This window comes from Calonectris borealis, chromosome 15 (genome assembly GCF_964195595.1).
Source record: "Calonectris borealis chromosome 15, bCalBor7.hap1.2, whole genome shotgun sequence".
Taxonomy (NCBI): Eukaryota; Metazoa; Chordata; class Aves; order Procellariiformes; family Procellariidae; genus Calonectris; species Calonectris borealis.
This window is the reverse complement of record NC_134326.1, coordinates 21,730,281-21,751,259: the sequence shown is the minus strand read 5'-3', so window position 1 is coordinate 21,751,259 and position 20,979 is coordinate 21,730,281. Positions and strand designations below refer to the sequence as shown.

The 20,979-nt window shown below is 47.8% G+C and overlaps 1 protein-coding gene across 3 annotated transcripts in view; it reads left to right on the top strand.

The window, feature by feature from the left end:
- Positions 1–20,733, top strand: part of KLHL3 (kelch like family member 3) — a 61,177-nt gene extending 40,444 nt beyond the window's left edge. For all 3 annotated transcript variants that reach the window (XM_075164639.1, XM_075164641.1, XM_075164640.1), the window contains 10 exons: positions 2,470–2,579; positions 7,405–7,521; positions 8,524–8,673; positions 11,285–11,402; positions 12,137–12,334; positions 13,158–13,259; positions 15,853–15,981; positions 19,395–19,535; positions 19,706–19,849; positions 20,090–20,733. In XM_075164639.1, the coding sequence (XP_075020740.1) occupies positions 2,470–2,579; positions 7,405–7,521; positions 8,524–8,673; positions 11,285–11,402; positions 12,137–12,334; positions 13,158–13,259; positions 15,853–15,981; positions 19,395–19,535; positions 19,706–19,849; positions 20,090–20,118 (1,238 nt within the window). In that variant the 3' untranslated portion in view covers positions 20,119–20,733. The remainder of the gene's footprint in view (positions 1–2,469; positions 2,580–7,404; positions 7,522–8,523; positions 8,674–11,284; positions 11,403–12,136; positions 12,335–13,157; positions 13,260–15,852; positions 15,982–19,394; positions 19,536–19,705; positions 19,850–20,089) is intronic.
- Positions 20,734–20,979: the final 246 nt, after the last annotated feature.

Genomic DNA, 20,979 nt, shown 5'->3' with positions numbered 1-20,979 from the left:
ATGGTTGCAATAAGTAGGTGCAGGCAATGGCTTTCAGCATCTCCTACAATGTAAATGTAAAGCTGTTCCAAGCGGCCCCATGCTCCCCAGCACTTTGCAGCCTCCTCCGGCAGAGTTGCCCTTGACCTCTGCTTGAGAGAAGCTGACAGTTCTCTCTACTTGGTTTGTTTTTCTGATTTTCTGTCTATTTATAGGGAAAAATACACCTGCTGTCTCCCAGAGCACCTGCTCTGTCCTGCAGCATTTTCCTTGGTACGGTTTTGTCCTTAATTGGACCATAAGTAGGCTCAGTGGAATAAAAATGTGCCCACCGAGTCCTCCCGTATTCTCCCGCAAATAAAAGTAAAACCTTTTCAGCTGCTCTGGCTGTATTATCCCCTGGAGGAAAAGCTACCCTGGAAGGAATGGTTAATTGTGTAAAGGCTTGCTTGTAATATCTCATTATCCTTGCTTCTAGGCCCTGTTTAATCTTTAACCCAACAAGCAGTGCATTCACTGTATATTTATTTGGTTGTTTGGCAGTTAGAAAGTCTGCTTTGTTGTTTTATTGGCCTTCATAAGTCCCAGTTAGTACAACAGCCCATGTAATGTTAATGGAACTCCATTAATAAAAACGCCATTAAAATTCTTTTCACCATGTTGTTTATGTAACAGCGTTAAACCAAGACAGAAGTCCCCAAGCTCAAGAGTCCCTGCGTGCATGAGCTCAGTTACTTGAGAAATGCTTAGTTCTGGCCAATGGATAACTTTAGGAGGTGGAGGAGCCTGCCTGATGCAGGCACGAGTTACTTTATTAAAATCAGTAAATATTTTTACTTGCTTCCAACTAATAACAAGAGATCAAATATCTTTCTACTGCAGCTGCCAGTCCAGAATGAATAGGAGATTGTGTCCAGAAGTCAGAGTGCATCCAGCTTACTGTGTGGAGAGCATTTCCTGCTTCTCAAGTATTTAAGGCCAGAAGAGTTCATTAGATTTTATGTATGATTTCCAGCATAACAGAGTATTTAACTTTATCCAGATACTGCTATTTTTAGTCAGAGCCTTTGGCTTAGCTGTGGTGTTTGGTCCCCATTAGACCAAGCAGGGTCCGTGGCCGGGGCAGCCCGAGTGCCCTCTGCAGCACCAGCTTGGTGAGGGGTTGTTCAGGTGCGATCTCCGAGGAGTTCCCCTCTGGATCCTATGCCAGCTTGTGTCCCCGTGGTGCTGCTTTTTGGCAGGCAAAATACTTTGCAGAGGTGAAAACTAGAGGCAGATCTTGCTGCGGAGGGAGCTCTTTGGATACATGAGTCTGAGCTTCTCAAAGCTAAAGGGATTAGGGCTTGAAAAAAGCTGCTTTAGATAAAGTGTCCGAGATTCATATTTCTGTATTTCTGCCAAAGATAAATGGGACTTAGCAAATAGCAGGTGAGATAAAAGTGGCATGATTTGTAACAAATGCTTGCAAAACTAAAATTGTCTGCAACTGGCTAACGATGGTTTTGACCTAAAAGTTCTTTTCTAGAAAGTAATTCTTTCCTAGTGCCCTTTGGCTAAATGTAAAGCTCAACAGATCTGATGATCCCTTTTGGATCTGTATTGCAATTGGTCACAAGTCTCCCAGTTTGGGATTATAAGCAGTGATGTGAATTGCTGTATTTTGTTTTTCAAGTGGCTCCCAAAGTTACAGCACAGAGGGATTTGGAGGCAAAAAGGGAAAAAAAGAATTTTGTACAGTTACAGACTAAGTGGGAAGAGGCAAGGCTGCTGGGGAAGATGGGTGCTGAGGGTTTGAAGCAGGGGAAAAGTTAAAGTTATACATTTTGGGGAAGGAATTTAAAAGTGGGATCAGCTCTCCTTCTCTCCTTCCATTTGTATGCATGGGAGGAGGATCCCCCCTCGCCCCTCTCTCGTGCCCCCTTGCACATACATATTCAGCTGGATGCCCTGGGAGCCCTCACTGTTTGCTGCTGAGCGTATGCACCAAACTGGCTGTTTGGCTGATTCATGTTAAAGATGGGCTTTCCTTTGAATACCTACAAATATCGGGAACCCTTGCTGCAGTCTCTCATACAGGTGTTGAGCAGATCTGATTCTGTCTAGCTTGTTGAAGTAGGCAAGAACCGAATCTCGAGGTAGCCAGGTTATTTGCTACTTTAGAACAGCATTGGCACTTTTCTCAATTGCCAGTTCTAATCATATTTGCCACTGGAAGGTACTTAGTGGCTTTGCAGAAAGTTAAGTTCCCATTTAGTGTCATTTATGAAAGTGTCTCATGGGGCTTGTGTTACTTGAAATAATATCAAATTTCTTTAGCCTGCTCTGAGACTATTTTCTTTTTCTGTTCCGCCATGCAGTTGTGGTGCATTGTTTGTCTCGGGTGCTTCGAGCTGTGATAATAGCAGTTCTCTGAATGCTGTAGTCCTTCCATTGACTTAAAGCGTGGATTTCATTATAATTTTCTGTTCCCCCTTTTCGTTTGTTGAACAGAGCAGCACTTTCCTGAGGTGATGCTAGGAGAAGAATTTCTTAGCCTTAGTCTGGACCAGGTTTGCAGTTTAATATCAAGTGACAAGCTCACAGTCTCCTCTGAAGAAAAGGTACGGTAAATTGTATAGCAACAGTGAATGTAAGACTGCTGGAATGTTTCTAGATCTCACATCAGGAACTGTTCTCATGTTATGCTCTTTAGGGGCTGTTTTCCAACAGAGCTCATGTGGAAAGGAAAATTAAAAATAATGTGAATCCTAAAAACACATAAAAGTGACCTTCACTTGGTTGTTCTTTGTAGGAAGGAATGATTCTCAGATCCATATCTCTTCCAAAAGCCCCGGGGGACAGAATGGAATACTTTCCCTCTCTGGAAAACTAGGACCCTCCCATCTGCTGTTGGTGTAAAGCTCGTATTACCTGCCATAAAACCTCAAAAAAAGGTGAATTTCATTAGGCCAGGGAGGAGTATTGGCTTCTGTTGCACGTTGGACAGAACAACTGAAGGAGGCCCACAACCAAAAAGAAGGAAGGAAACGTTTTTCTAGCAAATCAGTGTTTTTAGTGGAAGAGGGGACAAAAGGCACTGGTTGATGTTGTTTTGTGGTTGAAATGTTCAGCACATCTTGTGTAGTCTGTAGTCCTGGGAAGGAGGGTGGCCAGTGGTTGCGGTACTTGGTGAACACCAAGTCCAGCCCCTTTCTCTGGTGCGGGCTTCTTGCATGACCTGCAGCAGGTTTCTGGGGAGAGGTGTGCGCCTCGAGTCCTTCAGCTCACCTCCAAATTGTTGCTTCGGGGAGATGGACACTTGTGGGAGGCTATGGGAGAGCTTGAGGATTTTGTGGCTCAGGACCTCTGTGCATGCCTGCGTTTTGGTGGGACGAGCCTGGACCTGGGTGTGCTTGGTGCTGCTGGTCAGGCTGCGCGTCCAGGCGTGTGCACCATCCTGCTCAGCCCCGCAGGCAGGCGGGTGCTTGGGCCCCGACGGACCGTGAAGCTTGCCGGGAAACCCGCACCACGTGAGGCGCGAGGGCAGCCGTGCTTCATTCAGATCCCGAGCCAGCAAACTCGGAGGCTTCGGGAGCGCGTTTCCGCAGGCGTGGGGCTAGCGTGGGCGTCTCGGCGGGGTGTTGCGAGGTGCCACACAGGCAGGGCCAAAAAGGGAAAAAACAAACGGCGTGAACTCGCAGCGGAATCGCTTTGCATGAGCCAAGCAGCTCGCAAAGGGAAGTGCAAGTTTAGTAACCAATTTTTCCAGTCCTGTGCAGCATTGTTAAAAAGCTTTTATTGGCCTTGTGCCCAGGGAAATCAAAGTACGCCCTCCCTCATCTGAGCTTTATACAATCAAAACCAGTATTTCTTTAGCTGATTGTAAAAGTTGAGAATGCAAGGCAGTGGAAGGAAATGTAAGCATAAGCTGCACGTTCAAAACAACAGATACGAATAATAGGAGAGAGGCAGAGAATGGGATTGGAACATAAACGTGAAATATGTGCTGGAGTCCAAAGTGCTGAAAATTGAGGACAGACTCGTAGGCTGCTGTTTTATGCTAGCTTCATGACAGACAAGCAGTTTTCCTGACCTTTATTCTTCCTATCTGCTAATGTATGAGATGTATATATTAAAAAAAAGTGTATATATGTAAAAGTATGTGTGTGTGTGTATATCTATACATACAGACACACACACACATATCGATGTGTGTGCATGTGCACATGTGATGGATAGATAACTATTTTTAAGCAACAAGATGTTGTAAGTAGGCAAATACTTCAGACACCTGAGAGCTAAACTGCCACAGCCAGATTTCAGGAGAGGCTTTCTTGTTCCTGTTCCTGCCGTGTCTCACCCTGCACGCAGCCTGTGAGCCGGAGCGTTGCCGTCTGGGGAGGGGTTGTAGCTGAGTCCTGCCAGGGCCAGGGGGGAGGTACTGCCCTTGCAATGCTTGGAGGCACGTGTGCCCAAGAGCTGGGGTGTTCTCCCCTTCCTCTGCCACCCCCAACTAGTACCGATTGGCCTAATAAAATACATTCTTTATCTCCACAAATTTTGGCATACTTATATCCCTAGACCATCAGGACTACAAAAATTGTCTGCTGCCACAGAAGTCTGTTTTAATTGTAAAATGGTGACAACGTTTCCCCGCCATTCGAAGATTATCCTCCTTTCCTCCCTCTCCCCCTTGCTGTTGCCAGCCTCTGCAGCTGCACAGGCCCTTTTGGCCTAGGGCAGAGGTTTATTTTGGTCCCTGCCTGCTCTTTTTGCTATAGCCGAGTACTTTGAAGACGGTTTTATCAATGCTTTCTGTACCTGACCTAATTGGCTCTTTAATTATAACAGTGTATGCAAGCAAGGAAAAACTATAAAAAATCATGTTTATTCATACTTACTAATGATGTGTGAAATGGAGGGGCTTCCAGCCCTTGAGAAAGGGCTCCTGCTGACTCAGAACAGTGAAGAAAGAAATTTTTTAAAGGGTTGGGATTTTTGGGTTGGGGATTTTACACAGTCCAGTAACCGACTCATCGCCTCATGCTGCTAACATGCAGTCGAAGCTGGTGCACAGTCTGGTCCTCACTCCTGCGAGTATCTAACAACTGGGTTTTTGGCTGAAGAGACTGGGAAAACATCTGGGCTTGCTCTTTGCTTAGGTAGTGTGCGGAAAGGGGATATTCCAGGCTTTTACCCTTCTACTCCATAGAGTGGGAAGTCTGCTTCTCCCAAGCTCAGGACTGCTCCTGCAGCCAGGCAGGTGCCAGCTGCTAACTCAGCCCCTGCCTCTGCTCCAAATAAAGCTGTGTGGGTAACTGCGTCGTTTCATCGCACCCCGGCAGCGGGTCTTGCATGGCTGGAAAAACCCGGGAGCAGCAGCAGCTGCTGGGGGTCTGCAGCGGGCACGGCGTGCGGAGGGAGGGCATGGCAGTGGTGGAAACAGATGTGGCCTTTAAATAGAGATATTGCTGTCTTGGATTAAGATTTTTTCCCCCTTCTCATGAAATTAGGAATCAGAGCCAGCGGAAAGTGCCAGAATCTGATTTTTTAAAAAAATTTCTGTTATTTTTAGAGTAGACGCAGCAGGGTAGCATCGGTGTATGCCTAACTCGGGAGTGGTCTCCAGCACCGAGGAAGCAGTTTATTCCTTGTGCACATTTGCTTTACCTTCCTTTAAGACCCGTTCACTGTCATCTTGGTCTGTAGCTGGGTATGTCCCAGTCCTGTGACCTGTTCTGTATTTGTGCAAAAGAGATTAATGAAAAGCATGTTTGTTGGCTAAACATTTGCTTTATGCTCCTTCCACACTCATTTGCAATTAAAAATCTCACAACAACCTAGTTTCTACTTTAAATGCCTTGTAGCCAAAGTGAAATTGTTTGTTTGTTTGTTTATTTTCATTTTAAAATACTTAAAGGTTCTGCAATAGTTATTTTCCTCTGCATTTGCTGGGGTTTGATTACACGGCTCCCTGTTGCGTTGCTTAAATCCTCATGGCAGTGTCCTGAATTCCAAACAGTTCAGCAGGAGCATTTGTTGGCATAGGAAATGAGGCTGGTGCTGTACTGCTTTTTTAAAGTATATAGTTTAGCCTAAGAGGAAGAAACCCCTTTCCACTCTGCTTTGCCTTTGTGGGAGGATGCCTCTGCCGGCGCCTGCTGCAATTTTGCCAGCAACAATTGGGGACCGAGAGATGGTGCCCTCAGTTCTGGTTAATTTTGTCAAATTAGTGACCTTGCAGCGAACAAAATGGTTTCGTGGGGAGTGATGGGAGGGGGTGGGAAGAAGGAAAAAATGTCTGTGCAAATTGGCCTGACCATTTGGTGACCCCGGAGGGAAGCTGAAACCGAGGGCACGTGCCGAGTCGCGGGGCGGAGGGCCAGCGATGCCTTCTGGGGGAAGCACGGGACAGCCGGGGTCCGCGGGAGACGGCTGTGCTCAGCGCCCCGTGAGTAACCGGGTAGCGAGAGCACTTGGGGAATTTTGCCTCTAGGTGTGAGTTAAGGGTCAGAATTTAAACCTGACTCCGCGGGGAAACTCCACTGCAAGGGTCCAGATCCTGCTGTGCAGCATCCGAGACTGCACCAGCTCCTCTCCTTGCCTTGCTGGGTGTTTCAGGAAGCCTTTCCCACTCCCGGTGACATTTTTAGGCCTTTCTGCTGGGAGGAGCGAGGCTCGCGGTTATCTAAGCACGTGCATATTCATGCCAGGAGCCCACGCAGGACGCTTCTGCCCGCGTCTCTTCATCGCGCAGGGCTCTGCGCGGCTCCCGCTGCACGGGGTTGTTTGTGCCCGGCTCACGGAGTCAAAGTCTGGATGCTTATCTGAACCGGTTGGGTCTGGAAGTAAAACTAGATTTTGGTTCAGCCTTGTTTCCCTGCAGAAGTATCTGGGCGTTTTTAGGGTGGAATGCGTGCGTGGCTGCAGACGGGGTTTTCCTGTGCATGTGGTGAACTTGTCCTGAAGACTTCTTGGTTTTTGGGGCAGGGGGTGGACCTGTCAGTGATTAAATACGATGGTGAACACAGTGACTTACTGTGTGGCCAGACTCCTTTGGGAGGGGAGATCTGTTATCAGGAGTAATCGTTGTGGCTGATTTCATGAATAATGTCCAGTGCAAATGTCAGCAGGCTAATTAAGTTTCCTGGCTGCCTTCCAGTACTAATGTCCAAGAGGTATATGATTGTCCTGGACACACGCTTAGCTTTGAGAGTGATACAGCACATCTAGATGTGAAGTTGCTTATTAATATGCATGGTCCGCTCACCTCTTCGCTACCGTGGTGCTTGTGCTCTGTGCATAGTCACGACTTTTTCATGTGTTTGATAGAGATCTTGCTCTTCCTTCCTTCGATACTGTAAAATCACAATGCTTCTGATTTTGGGTAGGTGACTGTGCAAGCCAGTTCTCTCTTCTCCGTTTAATTGTACTTTATTTGTGTAGGTCTTTGAAGCGGTTATTTCTTGGATAAATTATGAGAAGGAATCTCGCTTAGAGCACATGGCTAAACTGATGGAGCATGTTCGCCTACCCCTTTTGCCCAGAGATTATCTTGTACAGGTTAGTCTGCAAATAAGTAATTAATACTTGCACTTAAGCTGCTGGTAGCTCCTTAATCAATGGCTTGGCTGTTCGTGCCTGAGCTGGGTAATTTGGCATGTCGCTGAGTCTGTAAACAGAGGAATAAAAGGAAAAACTGGGTGGACTCTGAAATCAATGTGTGCGCAGAAACCTTCTTGTAAATGTGACCTGTGCTCTGCCAGGCAGTGCCGAGAGCGAAGCTCCTGCCCCTCTTGGTGGAAGCATTTAGAAGTTAATATCTTGGGATTTTTCACCCTGAAAATAGCCAGAGTGGTGTTACAAGCTTGTGCAGTTTTTCTCCCTAATGCACAGGTAAATTCAGCTTGGTGAAAACATGTCACGTGGTGATTTTGGCTTAAGATGTGTTCTGCACATAGAGATGGGTCTGTGTGACTGGTGGGTGAGATGCTCTCTGACTTAGAGATTGTTCTTGACGAGTTAATTCCTGGGATCTGGGCCTTGATAATGATCTGAGAATCCTCAAAGAAGGGGTTGGCATACGGGCTCTTTGACTACTATGCTTTTATCATGTGTCTAAAATAATCAATACAATCGAAATAAAATTGTTACTCACAAGATGAACCCATCGTGTATTTTTTTCTCTCAACTGTATCTTCTGATCAAGTAAAAGGTATTGCCTTTCCTTAAAAATTCTGACTCAAATAAAAGAAATTATTTATTTTGTACCCAGACTCCTGGTGAATTCTCCTCTGCTGAGTTAAGTGTCTGGCAGAGGGGGGTAAAATAGAGGGAGCACTGCTACTCGTGGGTGATACTGGAAAAAAGTGAGAAGCTTGGATGTTACTGCATGTGTTTCTTTGGGAAGAGCTGGAAGTCTGTGTTTGTCTTCTGCATCTTTTTTTACGTTGGTACTTTGGAAGAGAAATTCCAGGTTTCATGTTCTTTCTACAAAGCTCCTGGTGACCTGTGCCACCAAGTACTTCCGTTTAAATGATCTTTCATGTGTGTGCGTGTTCTCAGACAGTTGAAGAAGAAGCTTTAATCAAGAATAACAACACCTGTAAAGACTTCCTTATCGAGGCCATGAAATATCATTTGCTTCCTCTGGATCAAAGGCAACTGATAAAGAATCCCAGAACAAAGCCGAGGACTCCCGTTAGCCTGCCAAAGGTAAGCCGAGTTGGTCGCTCTGTGTCAGCTCACACCATGTTCTTTCTGTCTTTGAAAGGAGCTGGTGTACTTGCCACCTTACTTCTCACTACCTCCATGATCGTCCTTCGAAGCGTTTTACTGCCTCTTCTGGTATTGCCTATGTCCACCGAGGATACTTAATTAAGTTGGATAAACTTAGATAAACCCTTAGGAGAAGCAATATCTCTGCTCCCGGGGGCAAGGGTCTGCTCTTGAAATATTTTGTGAGCCACAAGTGGTTTTGTGAACGGCTGTTGCTCCTGGAGCTGCGGCCTGAGGGTGGCCGACCCGTGGAGCAGCAGCGGCTGCAGGCAGCTGCCTGTGGTGCTCGGAGGCTGCCCGAGGTTTCTGCTGGCTCTCAGCGCTGTCATGGGCCCTGCTGAGGAGCGTCACAGTAGGTGTCTTTCCTTTTCCCGTATCCGTAATCGGAAGCCAGGAAAGCAGGAAGCAACGGCACCCGGACCCGTGGGCAGGAAATCTGAAGCAAATTTCAATAGACTCAAAGCAGCTACTGAATAAATAATCCTTGTTACTCCCCGCATTTGTCCTGCAGGCGTGTGGTGCTCTGGCTCTCACCACTTTATTAGTGAAGAAAAAAATGACAACAGAAACTATTTTCCCTGTGCCCTGGAGATAAACGCAGTTTGGCATGATGTCTTTCAACAGACTGTCGCTGAAGTTATTAATAAGCATTTTGGAGATTGTAAGACATTAAAAGCACAGTGTATTATTTTTCTAAGCACAAATCATAGGGAGCACAAATCATGTGGGATAGTGTATGGGATCTGTGCTATGAGGGACTAATCAGATGTTTAGGTATTGGACTGTCCATCAAGAAATTGTGGTTCTGCAGAGTGTGTCAGCACGTTGTGTCCTTTCTGCCTGCTGGCACTGACATGAAGTTGGTAGAACATAGCTTTGGGGGTTTCATGGAGGGCTGACGTGACCCTTGTTCAAGGACTAAGGTAGTTAAGGATAAAATGAACAGTGAACCAGCGAATTCAGAGGTTCTCAACATCTTCTGTAGTGTGACCTATGAGTACAAACCCAAATCTTCTGCAGGTCTCTCCTCCCTTCTTTTTAACTGTAAAGAAGGGGGAGAAGGTGATGATCTTCCAGCAATCCTATTACTGAGAAACTTTCATCTGGTCTGTTTGTCCCGCTGATGAAGGATTACTGTCTGCTGCGAAATCTCTTAATTCTGTAATTGTGTGAAGCTCTGCAGCTTTCCATAGAAGACTGTTACACAACTCGTAGTCGGGCTCATTTAGACTCAGTTTGCTTTCTACTGTCACGTTCTCGTCTTTGTAGATCAAACAGTCCACTATTTGCATACTCTTCAAATTCTTTAAATTGCTGTCTAGCTCTGTACTTTTAAAGCAACCGAGATTGGAGTTGAGCTCATTACCCGAGTGACCTCGAGTGACGATCTTATCCCCTCAGCTACTCACAGCCGCCTTTCAGAGGTTAAAGCCAGTTTCCCATCTACTCTTTGACTATATTTGAAGCCCCGTTATCTTGCTTCTAGCTCCTTGGCCTTGTAAAAATCAGATTGTCTTGGGTAGTGTTTGCTCCTGCCGATTTGCTGTGATAAGGGGAGCAAATCCTGCCTCTTGATAGCCATGGAGGGTCGAAGGAAATGTGTTCAGAACAAAGTGCAGGTCGAGCTGTTTGTAGGTGCGGGTGGTTTGGATGCTGCCTGTGCACGCGTTGGTTTGCAGCGCCCAGCTGGGGCTCAGCAGCGGTGGGCAGCCCTGGAGTGCTGAGCTGCAGGCTCCGGGGACCGCTGCCCTGGGCAAGTCAGCGAGTCCATGGGGAGTTTCTCTTCTGGTGGCAGGCAGGGCAGATTTGGGAAGGACCGCACTGCATGCTCTCCAGATCTTCTCAGTTTGCCACCAGTGTCCACCGCTTGCCGTTGCTGGGAATGGAGTCTGGGGCTGGACGGACCTTTAGCCTGATCCAGCAGAGTGGTTCTTGTGCTCCCGAGATTGCCCTTGATCATAGATTGCCCTTCACATAGATCTTCCCTATCTGTAAGGAATTTAGGGTTTGATTACTGGATTTGCATCAATACATGTTGCAGCCAAAAGCCTTAATGAAGCTGATAAATCACTTCCTTCGGCAGCCCAGCACCCCGGGTCTTAATAGTCCTGGTGATTTTCCTGAGTGTCATCTTCCCTGCAGGTGGCAATGCAGCTGTCAGGTTTTATTTGCTAAGTGGCATCGATTATTTTTAGCACCACCATGGAGATAATGACTAAACAGTGGAAGTTACGCTGGGATCGTCTTCGCTTAAAAATACTTCTGCAGCAAGTCTTGCGTGTGCCGTGGTGCAAAGTGGTTTTGTGTTTCATGGGGAAATAGGGCAGGTTGCCCACCTCGGAAAGGGTGAGGAAGGGTTAACGGTGCTGCCATATTTAGCATGCATTAAACAGGAGATAACTTTTCCCCCCCCTGCAGAGGCTTTTAGTGGGCCTGCAGCATGTTTTTGGCAGCTGCTCTTGACCAGGTTGTGCCAATAGTTTCTTTGCAGAGAGCAGCTGCCCGGGCTGGTCTCTGAGGTTTTCTAGCTCTCATCTTCCCTCTCCAGGTGATGATTGTGGTGGGCGGGCAAGCGCCCAAAGCCATTCGCAGTGTGGAGTGCTATGATTTTGAGGAGGAGCGGTGGGATCAGGTTGCTGAGCTTCCCTCCCGGAGATGCAGAGCAGGTAACGGGAACTTTTCCTGCAACCTTCTTCGGTTTCCCAGTGCAGATCTTCAGGGCTGCATGGATGTCCTCAGTTGTCCCTTCAGCCTTTCTCTGTGCCCCCGGCCTCAAGCAGCTCTTTCTTTTTGCCATTCCTTCCTCCTCTTTCCCTACACGTGTATCCTTCTCATTCAGGTGGATGCCCTGCTCTCCAGAGGGGTTGCTCCTGCCTGTCTGCCCTCCGTAGCCACTGTCTCCCCTTCATCACCTCTCTCTCCTGGGTGCTCCTCCATCAGTGTTTCCCCTCCTCCTCCCGTCCCGCTGGCCTGGCAACCCACGGGCATCCAGTTTTACTTGCTGGTTTCCTAGTGAAAATCAAAGATGCTGAATCAATCCCTCTCAGTGCTGAGGAGTGGGTGATGGAGAGCAGATCTGGGAGTGTTCCTCTGGAGACATCTGAGAGGGTTGTGAATGTGGATCGCCATTTGGTGTCCTCTCTGGCTCAGAGAATCATTCCTTCGGGTGTGAAATCCATCTGTGCCTTACGTTGCTGTGTGTTTATGTGCATTTCACCTTCCATACGACACGTGTGTTTTATCATAGTTGGCTCCAATGCTCTTAACCTGCAGAAAATGCCAAAGACTTGCCCACGTTCTGCCTTCCCTGCTGCCTTACACATCCCAACAGACGTCTGGTGATAGTTGCTTCCCGAACTATTTGTAAAACCTCCGTAAAATCTCTCTCCTCTTTTATCAGGTGTGGTATTTATGGCTGGCAACGTTTATGCTGTCGGGGGCTTTAACGGATCTTTAAGGGTACGGACGGTCGATGTGTACGATGGCGTGAAGGACCAGTGGACGTCCATAGCCAGCATGCAGGAACGACGAAGCACTTTAGGCGCAGCTGTGCTCAATGATCTCCTGTATGCAGTGGGCGGCTTCGATGGCAGCACTGGTAGGTGACTGAGCAAAAAACAGGCAGTGCCTGACCTGAAAAAATGTTTTCAGAGACCCCTGCAAAGACTGCAGAGCTTTAGCGAGGTTCCTGCACCCTTCCTCTATGATTTTGTAGAGAAAGAGCCAGAGATGGGGTTTACTGCGTGTTGTAACTAACCACATGCACATTCTGACCCATCAGTAATTGCAGAGTATCTCACTATTTTTTTTTCTTTGGAGATATAGTCTTGTTCTCTGTGTGAATATGCTTATTCTGGACTGAAAAGGGGTTTTTTCCTGGTTTTAGTTAAATTTTGCATAGCAACATGAATAAAATGCCAGCAAGGCATCTTACAGGCTATGCGTGTCTGGGATTTATCTTGGCATAACTGCATGTTTAGATTCACACCTCTGCCTCTGCTGTAGAGCTTTGTCACTTGGTTAAGCCCTAAACTCACTATTTCAGCTGGTGATGAGTACAACGCAATGGGGTCTGGGTGAATTTTTAAACCTTTCCGTGGACGTTTTGTAATGCTTGAAGGGACGTGGGACTTTTGGGCTTAGAATCTGGACTCTGCTCCTCCTTGGTGTCCTCAGCGCATCAGAGGGGCAGCAGTCCCAGCACAGAGGCCATGGGGTAACAGTTTTTCCAGCTGCTGAAGAAGTGGCGTTGACATGCTGGCCCCAGCCTGAAGGGCAAGGGACTTGAAAATTGGGTTGCAGGAACGTGGGGGGAATTATGGGCTTGGGAGGAGGTGGAAGGCAGATGAAAGTGCAACACCAATCTTTTTTTCTTCTCTTTTTTTTTAATTAGAAAACCTGTGTATCCCCTTTTTAACTAGGTCTGGCATCAGTTGAGGCCTATAGCTATAAAACCAATGAGTGGTTTTTTGTGGCTCCCATGAACACAAGAAGAAGCAGTGTTGGAGTTGGAGTTGTGGAGGGTAAGAAAATCAGCAGCCATTTCCATCAAGTAAATGTTACCGCGTCAAACAGAAGCCAGAATGGTTAAGTGCAATAGGAGGGAACTGCAGGAACTGTTTTCTAGACTATCTTTAGTTGGTAAAGATTTATTTTATATGATGTAATCACTGCAGCTTTTTCCATTCTCTTCTTTATCTTAGTGAAAAATCATGTGTAGCTTTCCAAGAGCCTCAGACCCATACAGACCAGCCCATGCCTCCTGTGAATGCCATTAGGTGTGTGCAGGTTTCTTTGAACCCTCATTCTTCCTGGACTGCTTCTGGCTGGTGAAAGCAAATGGTATTGTGCAGCGTATGCTGTTGCCATCAGCAGACATTGCGTGGATGGAGTACCCATAACAGAAAATCTGCTCAGCGAGAGAAACAGGAGCATAGTTCGTCCCACAGCCCCGAGCTGGCGGTTTGGCAGGAATACTGACACCTGTGTTTATTGACATCAGGCTTGCCGGCGCGCACGGCACGATTTGCTCTGGTTCGTAAGTGAGCAGGGACTGACGACAGCAAGCGCTGGTGCTGCGGCAGCTGGGGAGCGAGGCGGTGCAGAGGGTGCTTGGAGGGATCGCGGCGGCTGTTGGCACCTATGTGTCAGCACCGAACTCGAGTGACCTGGAAGTGAGCAGCAGAGGAGAAAGAACAGTTTAAGTAGGAACCTTTTCTTCCTTTAGCAAAATCAATTCTGAAGCAAGTGAACGGTTTTATTTGACCTTGTCTTTAGCGTGGTGTAGCAGTTTCCAATTAGTACGGTGTGGAGCAGCTGCTGGCACAAGCCTTGTTATAAACTGCGCTTTGAAGTGGCTTGGTTTGACTTGTGTGCGTGGGAAATACATGAAATGTCTTTATGTACATGAAATGTGTTTATGTGAGAAGAGGGAGGGAGATAAAGTCAGAATAAATAGCGGAGGTTGTGCTAAATTTGCATATTTAAGAAGCATCTCCTTCAAAACTGGTCCGTGCTTGTGAACTGCTGGGCTGCTGGTAGTCAGTGGGATTGCTAAAGTGGGTCAGTCATTTGAGTGTGGCACAAATAGTAAGTACCTACCCGAGAGATGCATTTCTATGGACAGGTTTTCTACTGGAGACATATGAAATCCTTTTCCTTTGCTTTGTTTGAAAGTGCAAATAAGTGTTGCACATGTTGGAGTCCATGACAGAAAAATGAGGGCATGTGATGGGGAAGAAGAGCTCATCATATTGGTGTAGGGAACAAGCTGCAGCCTGCAGTCAATCCACAGTGTTCATCTGAACGTGGTGAAGATTGATCTGATGTCTGTGGGTGCTGAAAATATCTAATAAGTGATGCCAGCCAGGGAACTTTATCTTGTCTTGTTCTCTCTGGCACTCTTGCCTTGATTCATTGACTAACACCAGGCAGGTTGAAACAACAGCACAAATAAGAGTTTGAAACGTTTATAGAGACAGGAAGATGCAGAAGAGCGCAGTCATAAACCTGATCCTTGCAAACCTCTCCTAATGATCACAGCCCGAGGAAGGCGTGGGTGGAGGTGAGGGAGAACAGGGGTCAGAGGCAGGACCACGAGAAAGAAAAGAGCTGGCCTGTTTTTTGAGCTTTGCAAACATCAAGGAAACAGGAGGATGGAAAAGCATGAGAGTGTAGACGGTAACTGCTGGTGGGAGTCTCATGTGATAAAGAATTGCATAGCCCATTTGTGGCCAGACTCTGCTGTTACGGACTGACAATTGGTCTTATTCATGGGTTTTGTACAAAAATTTGGGTTAGAATTTTCCTACATATTTGTTGAACTTTATTAATGGTTGGTTGTTGCAGTGTCTGGAGACCTGGTCTAGAGATGGTCAGTCAGGTCTGTGAACATGGGACATGGTGGAGAATCAGCCTTGTGCCATGTATGGTGTAGTCCCGTGACATCTGACTGTTTTCCCAGACTCACTACGTGTATGTTGTCCAGCCTGCATTGAGTTGAGGGAGGGAGGGACAGATACACCATGCTGTGAGGGTCTCCTGTGGTATCTTCCGTGTTGTGATCACTTGGCACGAGCGAGCAGGCTGGCCTCAGCTGTGCTAGCAGCATTGCTTGGTTTTGATTTGGCCCGGGTTCTTCAAAATCACGTCTAGGTTTCCATGCAGGTATTAGATTAACCTAAGAGGCTATTGCATGTTTATTGCTCATGTGATATTGTAATTAATGTACAGTATCGACCTTTGACAGCACACTTTGCCTTGTGGCACCTGAACAGGAGGAAACACTCGATCAGCAGAATGTGCTTTGATGTTAGCTCTTCTCCTGGGCCATCAAGTCATTTGGAAAACCCTCTGGGCTTTTGGCTTCTAATTAAACTGTTGTGTCCTGTATTTCCTCGTCTTAGTTGACAGCTTTAACAGCTTTAAAAACAATCCCGCCTGCAAGCTTACTTCACATCCTTTCGGTAGGATTTTCCCCGGACACCCCAGCAGGTTTAGGCACGTCTCCCAGGGCCTCCCTCCGCCGGGATCTGTCCTCACCTGGGGCCATCAGGCGTGATGGTAATGTAAATCAGTCGTAGCCGTAAGGCCGATGCCAACCTGCGTCTCTTCCAGGTAAGCTCTATGCCGTGGGAGGTTACGATGGAGCGTCCCGTCAGTGCCTTAGTACCGTCGAGCAGTATAACCCAGCCACGAACGAATGGACCTACGTCGCCGACATGAGCACTCGACGCAGCGGTGCAGGTACTGGCTCCGAGATGTGTTCTTAAGAGTGGGTGATCGCTGGGTTCTCCTCTGCTCACGGGAAGGAAGGAGAAGGGTGTTTTGGCATTGCTGGGCTGGCAAGTGCAACCTGTTCTTTCCCCAGCCTTCCCATGAGGGGAAAAGCCGTAATTGCTTGGAAGCTCTCAGCAACTCTCCTGACTTTGTTTAAAATCTGCCAAATGGAAATTAATTTCTGGATTAATGAAATAATGTTCAGTTTTTCTAAGTAGCCTCGCTAACAGATGCGCCTCACTTGTAAGCAGGGAGTTGTCTTTCCAAATCACCAGCTGCAGGCTCAGCCGGCGACTGGAAAGCCAAGCTGGCGCCTCCTTCTCTCCCATCACTTGGGGGTTGTCAGATGGATTTTCCTTTTGGATCTTCTCTGCAAGCATCCAGTGGGTGCTTTGCAGCACAAAGCACATCTGCACTGGGTGATGTGCAGACCAAGTCAAGGTAACAACATTCATCTTGGATTGCCCCAAGCTAGTTTTTAGCGTGCCTTTTGCTGGCAAGAGTTGCCGATCTGGAGGATTAGAGGAAAGGACATGTTAAAAAGGATTATATTCTAGTCTTGATGGTTTCTAACTTACTATGTGATGTTAGGCCAGGTAGACACTTGTCCTCTCTGAAAAGGAGGAACATTGCATTTAAAATCATCTTCAGGTGAAAGGGAATGTGTCAGTGTTGGTCCTATTGCTCAGTGCCTGCGCTGGGTCCTCCCTGGTGTCAGGTTGTGCAGTTCTGGTTCTGCAGCAGCCAAAGCGGCAGTTGCCCAGGGGTAGCCAAGCCCAGAGGCCGCCCTTTGCGTGTGGACTGAAATAACCCTGCAGGTTAAGCTGGGGTGGGAATTTCCTTCTGAGCTGGGTGGTTGGGAGACTGCTCCCTACACACCGTCTTTCTTCCCTCACTCTAATACCTTTTCCATAACTCCAGGTGAGGCAATCATGGTCACATACTGTTGGTTTGAATTCAGTTGAAGCGGTTTTTAGTATCTGCTTGATGCTTAAACCTAGCCCAATGCAACCTTGTAGAACAGAATGAGTATCTCGTGTTGTTGACAGCATGTTGAAACACAGCAAAACAGTTTGTGCCTGTAGTGAGATGGATTTTAGTGAATTTTCTTTGTTTGAAACACTCTGCTCTGAGCACTGCTTTGCAAGTACATCTCCGCACGGCAAGTCCAGCATTAGGAATGCTCTTGCTTGCCTGCCAAATAGCCTTGCAATTTCCTGTTCCCAACCTGAAAGCTGAGCTCCTCAAGCCCTGGTTGTCACCCCGAAGCCCCTCCAGCAGGCACCGGGGCGTCACAAGTGGTGCTGCAGCAGTGTCTGTATCGTACGGCTCCATAAATGAAACGGTGCTCAGAGCTGCGGCGTTGCGTCCCGGTGCTGACATCTAGCGGAGGTGGGGACGGGTGTCCCCAAGTCCCCGGGGTGACCCCAGTCCAGGCAGTGGGGCTGTGTGGATGTGCGGGCGCTGGCAGTGCTGGGTTTGCTGGGCTTTCCCCTCCTGGCAGGGACGTCCCATCCGCGTGTGCCCTGTCGTGCCGCACAGGGAGGCAGGTTTAGGTGGAGAAGCCTTAGAGTGTTTCCAGCTCTTTTACTCTCCTACTTGCTTAAATTAGTTTACTAATTAAATTATCTCTTAAAAGTGTAAAATTTTTGGTGACAGCTGAGTATAGTCAAATGCTAAGGTGCTGCAAACCCAGGCTGCTGGGCTCAGACACGGTAGGCTTTCCTCACCAGTTAAATGAGTTCCTGTTCCCCAGTCAACTGGGAGGCACCAGCTCTGGGGCCAGGACGTATACTGGGACGTGTTCTGCTCTTCTTAGATGGTGCACGTTGGAGTACCTCAACTAGACTGAGAATTTCACCCAGTAAGGTGGATATTTATGGCAGTTAGAGATTAATTACCAGTGTTTTCCAGAGATAAACTGCGAATCCCAATATCATGTTGGGGTTTCAACACCTCTTGGTGCAGCGAGAGATGGCTGGTCAACGCCAAACCCAGCAGTAGCAAGTTAAGAATATCTGGAGAAGAGAGAGGTGGCAGTGGTAGCATTCCTGTCCCCCAAACGGCGATGTGCCTGATGGAGTTTTAATTGATCAGTCGGTCTCATTTAGGTGCTGGCCCATTTTCGGGTGAGGGAGGAGCAATAATGCTCAGATGGTTTCCCTCCCTGCCTCATGTTGCCGCAGGTGCAGCACGGCGGCTGCTGTGGTCCGTGCTCCTGCTGACCGTGGCAAGACTCGGAGCGATGTGACACACCACGTTTTTGGGATGTGGCACACCGCCAGGAGATGCTCCCGTGGCACGGGAGCTGCCGAGCCCGGATGGTGCCTGCTGTCCAGCTCACCATCGCTGCTCCTGTGCTCTCCTTTCCCTGTGCTGCACGTGGCAAACAGGAGAGAGACTTGCACAGGGGCAACTTGAAAACCCGTTGGTTTTTTTGGGCCCCTCTCCTCCCCGCGCACGCCTTTCCGGCTCTCTGCCTTTCCCTGAATCGTCAGCACGAGTCCATCTTCAGGGCTCGGGGGCCGTCCTGCTGCTTAATGCCCGTGGTTGAAATGATGCAGTTCAGATCTATGTTTCTGTTTTACTAATGTCCCAACTTGTTAATTTTAATAGAGGCCTTTGAACCTATTAACGAAGATACGTTGCTGGAAGTTTTAACTCTCACGGATTGGTGAACATTTTAATTAATTAATTTACTTAATATTAGACAGAAGCACCCTTCAGATCCCTGTCATTCCCAGCAATTAAGCCAGGGGCTAGCTGGGAAGGTGGCCTTGGAGGCACCTTGTCCGTGCCAAGTGTGCTGCCATGTTTGGGGGCAGGAGTGGGAGGAGAGGAACCCAGTGGCAGCCTCATCAACTGGAGGCAGTAGGTTGTTGAGAAGAGGAAGAATGTCCAAGGGATGAAGCCATATGGCACAAAGGCAGCAGGAAAAGCGAAAATAAAGCTCCTGGAAGTGGGAATCGAGCTAAAAGCAAAGGGTCCTGTGGCAGAAAAGATCAGGCAGATAGGGACAAGGTGGGGTGGGATGCAGCGGTCAGGAAGGTAAAGGGAAGAGAGAACAAGTCAGTCCAAAGAGATTGAATAAAGGCAGACGGATGTCGTGGGACTAGGCTATTGATTTCAGATGCATCTCAAGATCTACCTGAGAAGGTGCACTGAAAGATAGGACATCTGCCAGGCGTTGCTGTACCGGTCTGCTGTAGAGCCACGTGGTGGTTGGGTGGAGAGTTGACCGTGTCCCAGGTGACCCTGAGGCACATGTGGCCCATGTTTTGGAGATGCCTTGGAGAGGCCCAGACAATAGCAGTAGCAGACCCAGGGACATGCAACCCTTTCCCCTCTACGTTTGGCTAACGCTGGGCTCTGTTCGGCAGGTGTCGGTGTTCTCAGTGGGCTGCTGTACGCTACTGGGGGGCACGATGGTCCCTTAGTAAGGAAGAGTGTGGAAGTCTACGATCCAGGAACAAACACCTGGAAGCAAGTAGCAGACATGAATATGTGTAGAAGAAATGCAGGTAACCACAATAAACCTTTCTGTGGTGTTTGGCTGCAGTGGTCTGTGTCGTTTTTAGTGGGACTAATGTGCTAGATGAAGTGTCTGCTTGGGAATGAATCAGAACGTGGCAGGCAACGTGTCGTGGGGGATGAGTTAGCCCATGTCTAACCATCTGCGCTCTGCTTTGAGGTGTGTGTGCGGTGAATGGTCTCCTCTACGTGGTGGGAGGAGATGATGGTTCCTGTAATTTGGCCTCGGTGGAATACTACAACCCCATCACGGACAAGTGGACGTTACTACCAACCAGCATGAGCACGGGGAGAAGTTATGCAGGTAAATAATCAGTGGGAGAGCTGGCAACAGCTGGGGTACTTCATAAACTCGAGGGCTGTGCCTTGTGAAGCTTTAATCTTGTATTTTTGTATGGTTTATGTGGCTTTCGGTAGAAGAACCTTTCATAGAAATGTAGACACCTCTCTCTCTGCTAGCCCATTTGCAGGGTGATCTTGGCCACATCGCAAGCCAGGAGTTGCTCCTATGATAACTGTGTGTGTCTGTCTGTTCTTACAACAGGCGTGGCTGTGATTCACAAGCCGTTGTGACACACGATCAAGCCAATGCGAGGAGCAGAAGTGAAGTGGATCCAGCTAGGTGGTGTTGGGAAGACGAGTGACCTCTGACTTGACCCATCTCATTGCTGTTAACGTCTTAGCATGACAAGTGATACGTTACAAACATCATCTGCTCTGCAGTGGATTGCGTAGCAAAGCGAAAATCTCTCTGGGGACATGTTCCGTGCTAGACGTGAGGTGTTGCTTGTTATCTGTGGTGCAATCAACTGTTCTCAGTGGCTAGTGCCCTGAGATAAACACTGTGCTTGAACTGCAGGCACTGAATTTCTTGTGTGAAACAAAACTGCTACATTTGGGCATGTGAGTAAAAACAAACACTTCTGGATTTGTTCACTACTGATGCTCCGTGCACATTATCGGTTGAACTATTTACTCACTGTGCCTGGAGGGTGGACTTTACTACTGGCAGTGGAAACTTCTGAGTACCAACCGAGAAAAGCAGTCAGCAGAAATGGACTGGAACAGGGTGCTCTGGCTTGAGTGTGACGCTGTCTCAGTCATACCTTTGTATATGCCACTGGACTACTGTATGTATCCCTGAAATGCTTGTCATATGGTGGAAATAAATACCATCTGATTTTTCTACTTGCCATGAATGCTGTTTGCTGTACGTGAAGGGACCTGCTGGGCAGTGCCTTCCCTGGGGCTGAAGTCTCAGCACCTGAACCACGCAAAACTTCGCAACCCCGCAAAACGTGTGCTGCTGCGATGGGGTTTATTGCTCCTGTGACACAAGTGATGCTTGAATAGAAAGTATTCCCAACCCATGCATTTCAGCTGTGCTGAAAGCCCCAGTTCTAGCTCTGTCCAGCATCTCAATGCCATTTCATA